At 38.5% G+C, this 13,253-nt stretch overlaps 1 protein-coding gene across 3 annotated transcripts in view; it reads left to right on the top strand.

Moving 5' to 3' along the window:
- The first annotated feature begins 292 nt into the window (after window positions 1-292).
- Window positions 293-13,253, top strand: part of dnhd1 (dynein heavy chain domain 1) — a 29,844-nt gene continuing 16,883 nt past the window's right edge. For 2 of the 3 annotated variants that reach the window (XR_013657436.1, XM_078950243.1), the window contains exons 1-21: window positions 293-398; window positions 992-1,442; window positions 2,323-2,517; window positions 3,334-3,537; window positions 3,618-3,728; window positions 4,335-4,491; window positions 4,572-4,817; window positions 5,286-5,435; window positions 5,561-5,660; window positions 5,764-5,957; window positions 6,052-6,295; window positions 6,651-6,808; window positions 7,031-7,150; window positions 7,273-7,549; window positions 8,498-8,625; window positions 8,950-9,145; window positions 9,228-9,319; window positions 9,444-9,651; window positions 9,770-9,895; window positions 9,987-10,084; window positions 10,170-13,221. Coding sequence is in view for 2 of the 3 variants with exons in the window: in XM_078950243.1 (XP_078806369.1) it covers window positions 1,081-1,442; window positions 2,323-2,517; window positions 3,334-3,537; window positions 3,618-3,728; window positions 4,335-4,491; window positions 4,572-4,817; window positions 5,286-5,435; window positions 5,561-5,660; window positions 5,764-5,957; window positions 6,052-6,295; window positions 6,651-6,808; window positions 7,031-7,150; window positions 7,273-7,549; window positions 8,498-8,625; window positions 8,950-9,145; window positions 9,228-9,319; window positions 9,444-9,651; window positions 9,770-9,895; window positions 9,987-10,084; window positions 10,170-13,221 (6,418 nt within the window). In the remaining variant the exon portion in view is untranslated. The remainder of the gene's footprint in view (window positions 399-991; window positions 1,443-2,322; window positions 2,518-3,333; window positions 3,538-3,617; window positions 3,729-4,334; window positions 4,492-4,571; window positions 4,818-5,285; window positions 5,436-5,560; window positions 5,661-5,763; window positions 5,958-6,051; window positions 6,296-6,650; window positions 6,809-7,030; window positions 7,151-7,272; window positions 7,550-8,497; window positions 8,626-8,949; window positions 9,146-9,227; window positions 9,320-9,443; window positions 9,652-9,769; window positions 9,896-9,986; window positions 10,085-10,169; window positions 13,222-13,253) is intronic. The other variant, XM_023958864.2, reaches the window with a different exon arrangement.

Genomic DNA, 13,253 nt, shown 5'->3' with positions numbered 1-13,253 from the left:
GGCAGTTTGCTGCCTTGACCTCTCTTATTTATTTATTTTTTCCTTTTATGTACTTCTGGACTATAAATCATTTGGAAACATTTTTTTCTGCAACACAAAATATGAATTTGTCAAAGTAGTTCTTCTTAACCCTCACATATTTACACTTTTACATATTTAAACCTTTTAAACCTTTACACAGAGGTAACATCTGGTGTGTTATGTGTTCCATGTTAAAACAAACTATCACAAATTAACATTTATACATGTTAAAGCCTGAATTTGCAAATTTAATCGACTATAATAATCGACTTTTACGACTTCACGGAAAAGCACCACGCGCCAGTCAGTTACGTTGGTCACCATGGTAACGAGCCGTCGCAGTGGTTGCTGACAACTTTTTTCACCATACCATCAAGGTAAGTTAATAGGGTTTGTTTCCTTTGAAAAATATTCTTGGTAGTTTTTGTGTCAGATCCGAGAATGTCTTTAGTTTCAGAAGAAAAAAGGTTATGTCTCGTGTCTAAACTAAAACATTGATTTATCGTGGGGGGGGAAAAAATCATTTCATACTCTGCTAGCTTGTGTTGTCACAACCGGTTAGCATTTGAAGCTAATATTAGATACATTTCGTGTCACACTTTTAAGTGAGGAAATTGATGTTTTAAAGTTCCGTGTCGGCATATCTGTAAGGCCTTAACTCTAAAATGTATTCAGGCGGTTTGTTTATAAACTAAAGCAACTAAATCAAGAGGTTAGCTACATTTATTACCAAACTACCAAACATCTTTTGTAAATATTATGTGCAGTTTTTACCTAAAAATTGACAAAATAACTTACTCCTTTTCATACTTAGATAGAAATATTGTTTATTTTGTTCATTATTCTTGGAGTGCTTTTTATTACTATACTCCACTATATGTCAGTGCTCTACGTGATACAAAATAGAACTGGCTTTCTCCTAAAATGATCCCTGTTTGTTATACATTTTTCGTTTTTTTTTTCTTTCCAGGCTTTCTAGAGTAAGATTACCTAAAAACTGGAAGGCTAAGACAAATTCATTTCAAACTCACTGATGGTATTTACTGAAAGATCTGCAGCATGTCTGCTGCCCCATCAACGAAAAAATCCCACAAGGGATCCTCTCCTTCTGCTGTTACAGCTGATACAAGGCCTGCATCTGTGACTTCTAAGCAGGATCACTCTCCTGACGTGACGTTACCACCTTTACGCCCAAATCCATCCTACTGGGAAGCAGGCTCTGTGCCGACACACCTGTTCTGTCGTGCGTCAGGCTTCAGAAATGATTCTTTGGACAAATTTGCGCCAGTACTGGAACTCCCTCAGCTGGTTTCATGTGTAGATCAGAAGAAAAGCATTGCAGAGGCAAAATGGACTGAAGGACCTCAAAATATAACCAAAGCACTAAAGGCTACAATTCTCATCAAACCATCTCAAATGAGGTAAATAATACATTTAAGAAAGATTTGAAAATTGACTGTTGGTATTGTGTTTGTAAAGACCCACTTCGATGAAAATCATGTTTTTGTGGCATTTTTCTTATGATGCAGGACATATATGAGTAAAAATTAGGCGTAGAATTAATTCATTAAGTATTTCTTTTTTTAAATTGTTGTGAATCAGGAGCAGAAGAAAAAATGCGGTTGAAAATAGCTTGTAGGTTGAACGTGGGACCTACAAAAGTAGGCCACAAGCTCCCTGTTCTGCTCAATTTAGATACATAATTGATCAACATTGTCTTCGTAGCCTTCATCAGAGCTGGCATCTAACTCCAAACTGTACAGCTGGATAGCTCCAATATTGCTCGCCATTTTTGTCGCACCAGTAATGTTAGGTTGTGGTTGAGAGGGGCTGTAAGACAGCGGTAGAGAGTGTAAACGAAAGGATGATGGGTTATGGGGGAAAGCTTACTATGCCTCAATGGTGCCGCCCAAAACTTTCTAAGAACAACTGTTGCTCTGCCGAAACTAGTCCTAGAAAACGACACAGGTTTTCTATTTGGGCTAAAATCTGTATAATCATAGCTAAAAGACCACTGGGAACACTTTTACAATTGATTAAACGATGATCAGAGTGGGACTTTAACTATCAAGTCATTTTATCTATCACATGAAAAGCTTCCTCATGGTTTACACATGAAGGAACTTGATTCAGAAGGTCCTTGACCCAGGGCCAGCAGAAATAAACACTTTAGCAGGAATTCTCTTCCTTTATTTCCAGTAGATTATAGGAAGTCCTTCACAGTTGAACCTTCACATATCAAGCTTTTTGAAATGAAATAAATTTCTCTAATTTTGTTATATTTCTGTTTTATCGCTTCAGTTCTAAAGAGGAAAAGGAGACGACAGTGTTGCCAACACATAAGGAAGCAAGGGTAATGAAAGACCGAAGAGTGACTAAACCAAATGAATGCCAAATGACCGGCATAGACATCATTCACATGTTTGCCCAGAAAAGAGATCAAGGAGGAGATGTGGAGATTTACCACCTGAAAGAAACAGATGGAGATCATTTCAGGTAGGACATGGAAACTGAGTACAAAAGTAAGGAAAATAAGGTTTGCTATTAGTTCTTTTCTTGAAGCAATTTTCCTTGGTTAAATGTTTTTGTTTATTTTCCTTTTAAATTGTGCTATATTTGTAAGGAAATATACATTTGTAGAATTAAGAATAGAGCTGAATAAAACTTGTACCTGTAAAAAATGACACATTTTCTCTGCCATGCTTAGATGCAATAATCTTCTACATTTCAGATGCTTTTCTGTCCTTTAAAGTCCCATTCCGATCATTTTTTGATCTATTTTCAAAGGGTTCCCAGTGGTCTTTTAATTATGCCTATGCAGTTTTTTTCAGCCGAAATCAAAAGACCTTTCATTTTCTAGAACATAGTTTCTGCAGAGCGGCAGTAGTTCATTAGAAATTCACCTTTGGCGTGGAGCAACCCCTTTCCCTCCCCATAACTGAGAGTTCTCTGTTTACACGCTCTCCCACTAGTTTCTAAGCACACACACCTATAACCTAACATTAGCAGTGCAACAAAAATGATGAGTGAATCCATAGGGAGCTTGTGGTTTGTGCTTGTAGCTCCTTCTCACAGCTACAAGCTTTTTCCAGTGGCATTTTTTCATTTGCTCCTGATTCAATATAATTTCAATAAAGGAAAAATCTAAAATACAATTTCGACCTTAATTGTTTTTAAAAATGTCTTCCATCATCAGAAAAATGCCACAAGATCGTGTTTAAAACAGCAAAAAACACATTTTTTATTGGAGTGGGTTTACCTGTTTTTCTGGAACATCAGTTATGAACTACAAGGTGCTCTGTTTGTTTATAGACCATATGACCTACAAGTGGTTGATCCCGAAGATGCTGGTTCCGAGCACTACATCTTCTCACCTGAAACCGTCCTCCATGTGACGAAGACTGGTTTCGGTGGACTGGTCAGCCATGCAGATTGGTACAGGGAGCAGGAGTTGTGGACAGCTTTGCAGAAGATCGCTTTTTTCAGGAACTTCAGACTCTACAAATGCTTTTATTGGTAAAATCAAAAGGCTTTGAGCTTGCCAACCATCCATAACAGTGCAGTTTATGCCCTGCTTTTTATTTATTTTTCCACAGCTGGCATAAGAACACCTGCCAAATGCGTTTCAAACGCAGATGCAAGAATCTGCAGGAAAAGCTTCTTGTAGATGTCGCTCAGTTTAGAAATGCTCTTCATCTTTTAACAAGGTGAGTCAAAAGGAACTCAATTCTTCAGCATTCAGGTAGTCCTTGTCATGCCGAAATTGCTGGCTGCTAGCACATAGGCTGTGTCCGAAATCCGTTCCACTCACTACTTAATGCACAATAAAAGGGTGGTCAAATCCACAATTCCAAAATTAAGTGCCCTTGAAATTTCCCTGGAAAAAAACTAGTGTGCACTGATGCTGACTAAATTGGCGAGCATCGTGCACAATGCATTTAATTTGAAGGATGATTTATGATTAAAAAATGTATTTATTTATAGTCATCAGAGCACAATGAATTCAAAATTGGTCTTCGTAAAATGTTCAAACCTATTATGTTTTCACTTTGGGAAATCGGTAATGTCATATTTGGCCTTTAAAAAAAGAGAGTAATGAACATGGTGTCTGAATTCCATTCAAATCCAGGGTATCAGATAGTCCTGCAGTGTGGTTTTGGAGTAGTTCAGGTGTATGGAAGGAATGCGGACATTCTGAAATTGTTGCAAACTAACCGACCTGACAGTGGCTTGGATTGGATTTTACTGTAATCTTTTTGTTAGAAGTTGTTCAGCCGAAGAGCGATGAGTCCCAAATGTTCATCTTTTTACAGAGTAATTGAGGAGCTGAAGGGGAAACGCAGAATTCCTCTGGAGGAATCCAAAACCTACATGTTGCTTGACTTGAAAGAGCTTCTGAAAAACAAGAATCAAGAGTTTTTGATGACTATGGAGAAGTTATCCCAGTATCATGCTGTCATTCTGAATATGGTACTTGTTGATCTTCTGTGGAAAATTCCCGGATTAGAGCCTTTGTGGAAATCGTTTTAAGGTTGCCGTCTTCATCTCAGGTGACAGAGGACATCTGCAAAACACAGCAGGAGATCCACACGCAGATGTCAAAGAGGCCAAACAAACGCTATGGACCCATTCACCTGCTTTTTGCCAGACAGAAGGAGCTAAAGAAGGAGCTGGCTACAGCTGAAAGAAATCAAACAAAATTGGGAAATTTTGCAACACTCATCCATAACATGATTGAACAGAGTCTTGTCACGATCGTTCAAGAAGATACCCAGTCTTTTATGGACCTTTTGAAGGTATGAAAAGCACTAATGCAGCAGCATTTTCACATTTTTATAGTTAGCTTCAAGTTATTGTCAAAGACCCACTCTGATGAAAATAGTGTTTTTGGTGTTTTTAACATGATCTTTTTTCAGCTTTTTTCTGATGATGGAGGATATATAAAGACGATTAAGCTCGAAATAGCCTCTTTCTGAATATTTCTTTATTCAAATCGGAAATCAGGAGCAGACAAACAAATGCTTTTGAAAAAGAGCGTATTTGATTTTGGCTACAAACTGCATAATCATAATTTAAAGAACACTGGGATGCTTTTGAAAGTTGGAGTTTCAATGAATCTTGTATTTTTGTCTTTACTACTTACTCTTAAAAATCACCAAAACTATAGTATTACACTGGAAATTTTTTATCAAAAACACTTTCTAATTAAATAAAGTGAAATAAAAGTTTGAATTTCAATAAAATGAACTGTTTTGCCTTTTTAGGGCATGGCATTTCAACAGAGCTGCCTCTTCCTCACGGAGCTCGCCTTCAGTGCCAGTAGTCAGCTGATCTTGGATCCACCAATCCACGCTTTTCAAGAAACACTCAGCAATTTCTTCACGACTGCTGACAGAACAATTATTCAGGCAAATGTCAGCCGTCACCGCAGAGACACACGCTGTCATGTTCAATACTTTCAGTCCCCCTCATGATAATGGCTGTTATTTTGAGCTGCGATTATGCAATAATGATCATGAGCATCTCTCATTCCTGACAGATGTGTGAAAATTGTGGCTTTTTTACGGAGATCAGCCGCAGTGAACGCAGCTCTGATTACAGTTTAAGCTTAAACTGCATGAAGAAATCTGGGATTCCAGGTAATCTCAGACGTAATGAAGTGGAAGACTGCTGATACAACCCAGTGCATGTGATGAAAAAAAAAGTCTCTTTAGCGTTTCTTTTGTGTGTTTGTTCTTTGAGGACCAATGACCGGCTCATCTGTCGGAGACACTTTAAGCTGTCAGCTGTTGCCGCCTGAAGAGATTCTTCTAATGGTGAAAAGCACAATGGTCAGCGGCTGCTACTATCCTCTCTCCAAAACACAGCTGGAGTGGCAATTCAACATTAATGACATTGCAAACCAAGCTGAGGCTCAGCAGAGGGAGCTTATGCAGGCAAGAGTAAAATCATGAGTCCACGCAGAAGCTGAAAGCAAAACCTGTATTTTTTTTTTGTTTCTGCTCACATTTATCTTTGTTGTCTGGGCAGAATGCTGATTTAGAAATCCGGGAGGTGTGTAAGAGCTACGCGTGGTTGGAGGACATTTATTTGTTTGTGACTGGGTGGAATCCTTCCTCTCTGGAGTCCTTGAAGGGGCAGCCAGCTTTAGTGTATGAAGAGTACATGAACAAGTTGCAAAGCTGGGCTGACAGAATGCACGAAATTAAGTCATCCATCTCCTCATCCAACCGACTGTTCCTCCTTGATTGTACCCATACAAAGAATTCTCTTGGTATGTAACGACATCAAAAAGTTAATCTTGTTTTTTTTTGTGCAACATTACATTTCAGAGAGAAGCAAACCATTAATCAATAAGAAAACATAGTTTCAGGTTTCTTATGCACTTTTAACTGCAAGAAAAATAACATTTTAGGGTCATAACTAGTATTTTTATGCCTTAAACACATGGAACCCAACATTTAACCATTTTTTATGACATTTTATCACCATGTATTTTGTAAACGCTCTCTACGATACAACTTACACTTTAAGTCTGTAAAACATATCTTTTTAAAGTATAAATGCTATATTATCTTACTTTTTGGCCTTTGCAAGAATGTTCTTTATCTCTTTGTTTTCGTTTTTAGGACAACAGCTGGTATTAATTGAAGAGAGAGTTACTGCACAGCTTACTGAGCAGATAAGGCTGCAGTCAGAAAGCCTCGTGTCTGATCTGGAGAGCATCACTGCTGAACTCGGAACAGAACCACAAGGCATACGAGACTTCTCCAAATATGCCTTTAGGGTAAAGGATCTCTTTAAATATTCCTGCTCTTTATATATATGTATGTGTGTGTGTGTGTGTGTATGTGTGTGTGTGTGTGTGTGTGTATATATATCATTGTTATTTGTGATTAAGCTTTTGTTGCTATTTTTGCCCGTTTAATTTTTCTTAGCTATCATCAAAATAATATCATCCTTTTAAAAACAACTTACTGTGCATAGTTGTATTTTTTTCTTATCACAGGTGAGGGAAACAGTAAAAATGTTGGCTGACATGCAGAAACGTTTGGAGTATGTCCTCTCCCTGCATGGCACTGTCAGCACGATCAGCCGGAAGATGACCGAACAGAGTTTTGAACAAAAGGTTTGCTGGTGTAGTTGTGACAATAATGCTATAAATGATCAAAGAAGTTTAAGTTCTAGTTAAGTAAACTTAAATGATCATCATTTTTCACAGCAGTAGTTGTGTTTGTGTTCTGCTCCTAGATGCTGGACGTGTGGGGTTCCTTTATGACCTTGCTGAAGCAGGCAGACAGCCATGTGTGCCGCCACCTTCCCTCAGTGGCTCATGCTCTGGAGGAAATGTTTTCATGTTTCATCTGTCACCTAAAAAATCTGATCTTTAAAGCAACATCTGGACCTTTCCTTGACTCGAGCCAGAACGCAATCGAAATGGCCTCCAAGTTGAAGTACATGTGTGTCCATGTGCAGACTGTCAGTGCCCAGCTGGAGGAACTGAACCGGAGCAGTCAGAACCTACGAGGTGGGACAAATTTTTAATTTTAAAATTTTAAAAAAAATTTAAGTTTAATTTTACAAAAAGGTTCTCTTAGACAGACGACAATACTGTATTATGCTCTTTAGTCCTGATCAACACTGTGGCAATGTTAGTAGTTTCCAATGACAAACTGAGTTTTTGGACAATAAATTAATTTTTTCCTACAATAAGTTATAAAATGAAGAGTTTTCCAAAATGTTCATAAATATAAATGATATAAAATAAAAGGGCTACTATAGGCCTACACAAAAATTGCTAGGTACAGACACATTTAAGGTTACCTTAAAAGTGCTAAAACAATCTTATGGCAGCTTGAAGTATTTAACGAATCAAAAAAAATCCATTTATGCATTTGAGCTCTTTATGTTTGATGTTCGCCTCCTATATAGACCAGGGTCATTTGGAGTATAATTTAAGTTATTTTGACTCTTATTTAAATGAAACTATTGCAGTGAAATGGAAATGATGTTTTTGGTTGTTTCTCTATTTATTCTTGGATCGTAAGTTATATCGTCATCGCACTATTGATCACTAATATCGCATATTGTGAGTTTTCCTCATATTGTGCAGCCCTGATTAATTTTTTTGTACACTGCAAAAACAGGCTCCCTAAAAATTCTTCAATTTTGAAAAATGTTCTTTAAATAAGCAAAAAAATCTACCAATTGGGTAAGAAATCTTACCAAGAATTCTTATTTTAAGAAAAATTTTAGTCTCTAAGACATTTTTTCTCAAACTAAGATTATTTAACAATTGAAAAACTTTCTTGATAAGATTATTTTTCTTGTAAGATAAAAAAACGAGACAGTTGTTTTTCCAGAAACAGGAGTCTTTTTACTTTCTTAAGATTCAGTTTTTCCAGTGTAAAAAAATAACACAATAAACCTTGAAATGTATTAACAAAGCTTTCATTTTTTTATGGTTTCTCATTAGAAAACACAATGGATTTGAACATTTTGACCACAGACGTTCTAAAGGTCATAGCTCGGAAGGAGCTGTGGCAACTCAGAGCGGCGTACACCACATGGATGGAAGAGTGGAGAAAGCTGCTGCTCAGTGAGGTAAACACATGGAAAGCTCTTTTGTTTTCATGAGGGAGAATAAAACATACTAAACACCATCATTGTGATTTCAGTGTATTCGTGGCAATGTAAAAAACAGATTTGTACTATTGTTTTTAATAAATATTAGAGTATAAATTATGATTAGTTAGTTTAAAAGCAATAATTTGATCAACATTTTTAAAAGTCTTTTTAGCCTAATACCGTCTTGTGCAAAAGGTTTCACTCACTCCTGATTTTATCAGAATTTTTTTTTATTCCCCTCATAAATAACTGTTACACAGTCTTGTTGTGATGTGTGCCTCTGCTGGTCTCTCCTGTCAGGTTGTAGTTTCAGAAGCTAAAGAGAAAATTTCCAAGTGGATGCAGCAAATTCAATGTTTGACAAATATACCTGCTGATGACCCAGTCATGCAGGAGACTGTAGAGGTTCTGGAAAGTTTAACCCTTCAGGTGGGTGTCATAATGAAGTTACATTCCACCAGCCTCAGGGAAAAACACTGGAAAGCTATTTTGCAAGGTCAGAGCATTTTCCATCTGGTATCACATGAGTACTTTATTGAGTAAAGATTGATTTTGCTAAAATAAACTGTATAACGCAGGGATGGGCCTACAGTGTGTCCTTGAGAAGAAACTGACTGTGGCTGAAGTCATGTCTTCTCAACTCAAAACTCATCAGAAATTAATATATGATGTACGTAAGTTACTAATATTGAAGTTACACATACTTAAAATATGAAACCGGTTATTTAGGGACAATAAAAAAGGATCTATTTAAATATCTACTTGAGGCTCTGCTTGAAACTTCACTTTATCAGACATGCAAGGATGCAGAAACAGAGTGGAGCATGGAGCTGGCCCTCCAAAAGCTTTGCCTGGAATGGAATGACAGACGCTTCCAGGTGGAGGAATTCTTTCTCCCTGCTTGGCAACACTCTGTGTCACAGAATGGACCGACTGCCGACAAAGTCAATGATCATTCTGAAAGTGACAGCACCTCTAAAGGTCCTAGATTCATTATTACCGGTAAGAAAAACTAAAGTTGAACATTTGTAAAACATTAATTCCCTGATTCTGCTGTTGGTTAAACTGTTCTAGCTTGCAGCACTACCTCCAGATAGTTGAAAAATCTGTATTCTCTCAGGTTTGGAAACACTCCCGGCTGAGATAAATAGGGGTTTATCAACCTTGTCAGTCATGATAAAGTCCAGATATTGCAATGAGTTCAGGCCACAGTTGAATGAATGGATTTGGGCTTTCCAAGAACTTGGTAAATCAGTAACCCCAAGTTAAAATTCAGTTTTTGCCTCAAAAAAGACCAACTTTTTTTATTTTATTGCTTTTTGTTTGTATTTTTTCAGGTGAACTAATTGATTTATTTAAAAGACACCAGCAGCTGTGGGCCTTTCTGACCAAGAGTTTCGATGAAACATCCATAAGGGATCAAAGGGAACATTTGGTATGTCCCTTTCACAATCACAATGCTAACATCCCTAAGTTTGAAAAGTCTATTAAGTTCAGAACATATTTTTTCTCATTTTTAGTTAAAGCGTTTTCAACCAGTTGACAAGACGTATCGAGAAATAATCAACACAGTATTGACTGACCCTCTAATGGTGAAATTGGTTTCCTCCGAAACAACTGACAGCAAGATTTGTCAGAGTCTAATGGATGGTTTGTCAACAATGGAAGCCATTTTTTGCCAAATGGTGGATATTCTTCCAACCCTCTGCGACCAGTTTCCAAGACTCTGGTTTTTGAGTGACAGTGAAGTCATAGAGCTGCTCTCCTATCAGCAGACACCCTTTACGCTTCAGCCTTTTGTTTGCAAGTTGTTTCAAGGGGTGTGCTGGCTTGCATTTGACAGCAAGTTATCATCTAATACAAATGATGGGAAGAGTTGTGCAGCTTCAACTCAAGGCCAAAAAGAGATGAACGTTTCAGGAGTTCTTGGTACCTTCCAGGAACAAGTTGTGTTTTGCCCCTCTCTGGAAGTAGATCCTAACACCTTGGCTTGGCTGTTTTCCTTTGAAAAACAGTTAAAGCTGACAATAAAAAGGCTCATGAAGAAATGTGCTGTGCAGCAAAACCAAATTCAACCATTTGTTCTAGATTCACCGTGTGACAAAGCAGAGACAGAAATCCAGGCTCATTATTCTCACCACAAAGAAAACGCTCTACCTGTTTTAGGTCTGCTGTCTGAATTTCCTCTTCAGTGTCTCTTGGTAGCTGAGGAGGTGAATTGGTGCAGGATTGTTCTTCAGGCTTTCCAGAAGACAAGTCTAGGTGGTTTGAGAAACCTAAAAGCGCACAACCTTGCAAAACTGGAGAACCTTGGCGAAACTATAAGGAGCACATTTAATGGATCTGAAATGACACCTCAGGTTTCCAAACACTCAAGCATGTGTTTGCGTGCTTTAGTGCATCTCACGATGAATCATGCACAGCAGCTCTCTCGACTCATGGAGGTACCACATGACCCTGAATTGTCTTTTGAGTGGATAAGCTTGATGAAGTACCATTTCAACTCAGAGGATCAGAATGCGCTGGACAGTGATGATCTCACGTGCTATGTAGACGTTTTGGATCATCGGTTTCAGTATGGCTTTGAGTATTTTGGACCAGAGGACTGGGTGATGGTCCATACTCCGTCCACAGACCAGGCAATATTGGGGATTTTAATGGCTCTGAAAAGCTACAGATCTGGGTTTGTAAGTAGAAATTCAATGTCTGGACAAAACCACACCATAGTCCAGTTGGGAAAAGCCCTGGGGCAACAGATTGTCGTTAAACAGTGTTATCCAAGCACAACACCTGGCTTTGTTCAACAGATGCTGCTGGGTGCTCTTCACACAGGAGCCTGGCTTCTGTTGGACTCTGTGGACTTATTACCAAAAGGTGTCATGTCTCTGCTGGGAAAGCTTCTAGCCGACATACACCAGTTCTTTTCCAGGTTACAAGAAAACAGGAAATTGAGATTAAATGAGGAGCAAGAGCACATCGAAACTGAATCACACATTGTACTTGCAAGAAAGTGCATCTCTCCTTGTCCGAGATATGGATGTATTCTTATCTCAGAAGAAAATGCTTCCATGGTTTCTGAGAATCTGCTCCGTTCTGTCAGACCCATTGCTTTAAAACATCCAGATTACAGGGTTATTGCAGAAGTAATGTTGACTTCCATTGGTTTCCAAGAAGCCAAGTCTTTAAGTCATCGTCTGGTCTCCCTGCTTCTATTGGCCAAAGATTCAAACTGTCTCCCTGAACATTTCCTTGATGAAAACAGCTGTTTTCTCGCTGTCGTGCAAAAAGTAGTTTCAGCGTCTGAAGTGCATTTACGGCATGGCAAAAGTCAACGGCAAACTCCAAACGAACCTTCTGTTCTGACTCCTGAAAAGTCTGAATCTACCTCCTCCCGAAATGGTGAGAAAGATAAAAAAGAAACGGCAAAGACTACAAAGCTGCACTGTCGTCAGATGTCGTTAAAACAGGCTTTGATGGAGGAGACGGCCATCGTTAAAGCAATTCTTTGCATCTTTATAACAGAGCAGAAGAAGGCTTCACAGTTCAACACGATTTTCAAAGAAGCTTTTCCAATAGCATACCAGTTCCCCCATTTCCAACAATACATGCACGAAGAAGAAAGGAATCAAATTCAAAATGCAATATCTGAAGAGCTGCAGCAACAGCACCTTCATTGTGACGTGGAAACAATCAGCAACGCTCTCACGCTTTATCAGACACTAAAGTTTTCTGAAGCTGTCATGCTTGTGGGTGCTTCTGGAAGTGGAAAGACAACCTGTTACAAAGCACTATCTGGTGCATTACAAAGACTTCAAGAATCTGAAAATAAATGTAAAAATGAAAACACCTCAGCGACTAATTTTGTTTTTGAGACTCCAAAATGGTCTTCTGTGGAGACTAGGGTCTTTTTTCCTAATACCATGACGTACGAAGAGCTTTTTGGCTGCATCTCTGAAGCAAAGAGCTGGAAAGATGGAGTGTTCGTAAAGGTCCTCCAAGATTTGGAACATGATCCTACTTGTTCTGATGTTCACTTCAAGAAAAGGGATGGACCTTCAAAGGTGAAGTGGCTGGTAATGGATGGGGAGTCAGTTGGGCAGCCTGGCTGGTTAGATTACATAACCAGTCTGTGCAGTGTCCAGGATCGACGTGTGTGTCTGCCATCAGGAGAAACATTTCTGGCTCCTTCCAACCTCATTTTACTTATGGAGATGACTGACCTACAGGATGTGAGTCCTGCTGCAGTGACGCGATGCAGCCTCATCTATTTCATGGGGACCAATGTGTGGAAGGCTGTGTGGAAGAGTGAGATGGAGGCCTTTGCTCTTGAAAACCAATTGGATCAAAAAACGCTGAAAATGTGGAATTGTCTTGCCAAAAATCTTTTCTCAAAGACTGTGGCTTTGCTGGAACAAAATGATTTGAAAGCTGTCAATCACTCTGAAAGAGGATCTTCTAAGAGAAATGGCCTCCAAGAAATCACTTCATTTTTTAGGATTCTGCAAGCCCTTTACAAAGATCTTATGAAGCAGTTACAAAAGCCTAAAACAAGTCTAAATGCAGACAGAAAAGGTATGATAATCATCACTGATAAGCTAATTACT

This window comes from Oryzias latipes, chromosome 1, assembly GCF_053564925.1.
Source record: "Oryzias latipes strain Hd-rR chromosome 1, Olatipes_Hd-rR_3.1".
In the NCBI taxonomy this organism is placed as follows: Eukaryota; Metazoa; Chordata; class Actinopteri; order Beloniformes; family Adrianichthyidae; genus Oryzias; species Oryzias latipes.
The sequence above is the reverse complement of the archived record's forward strand: the minus strand, read 5'-3'. Positions and strand labels throughout refer to the sequence as shown.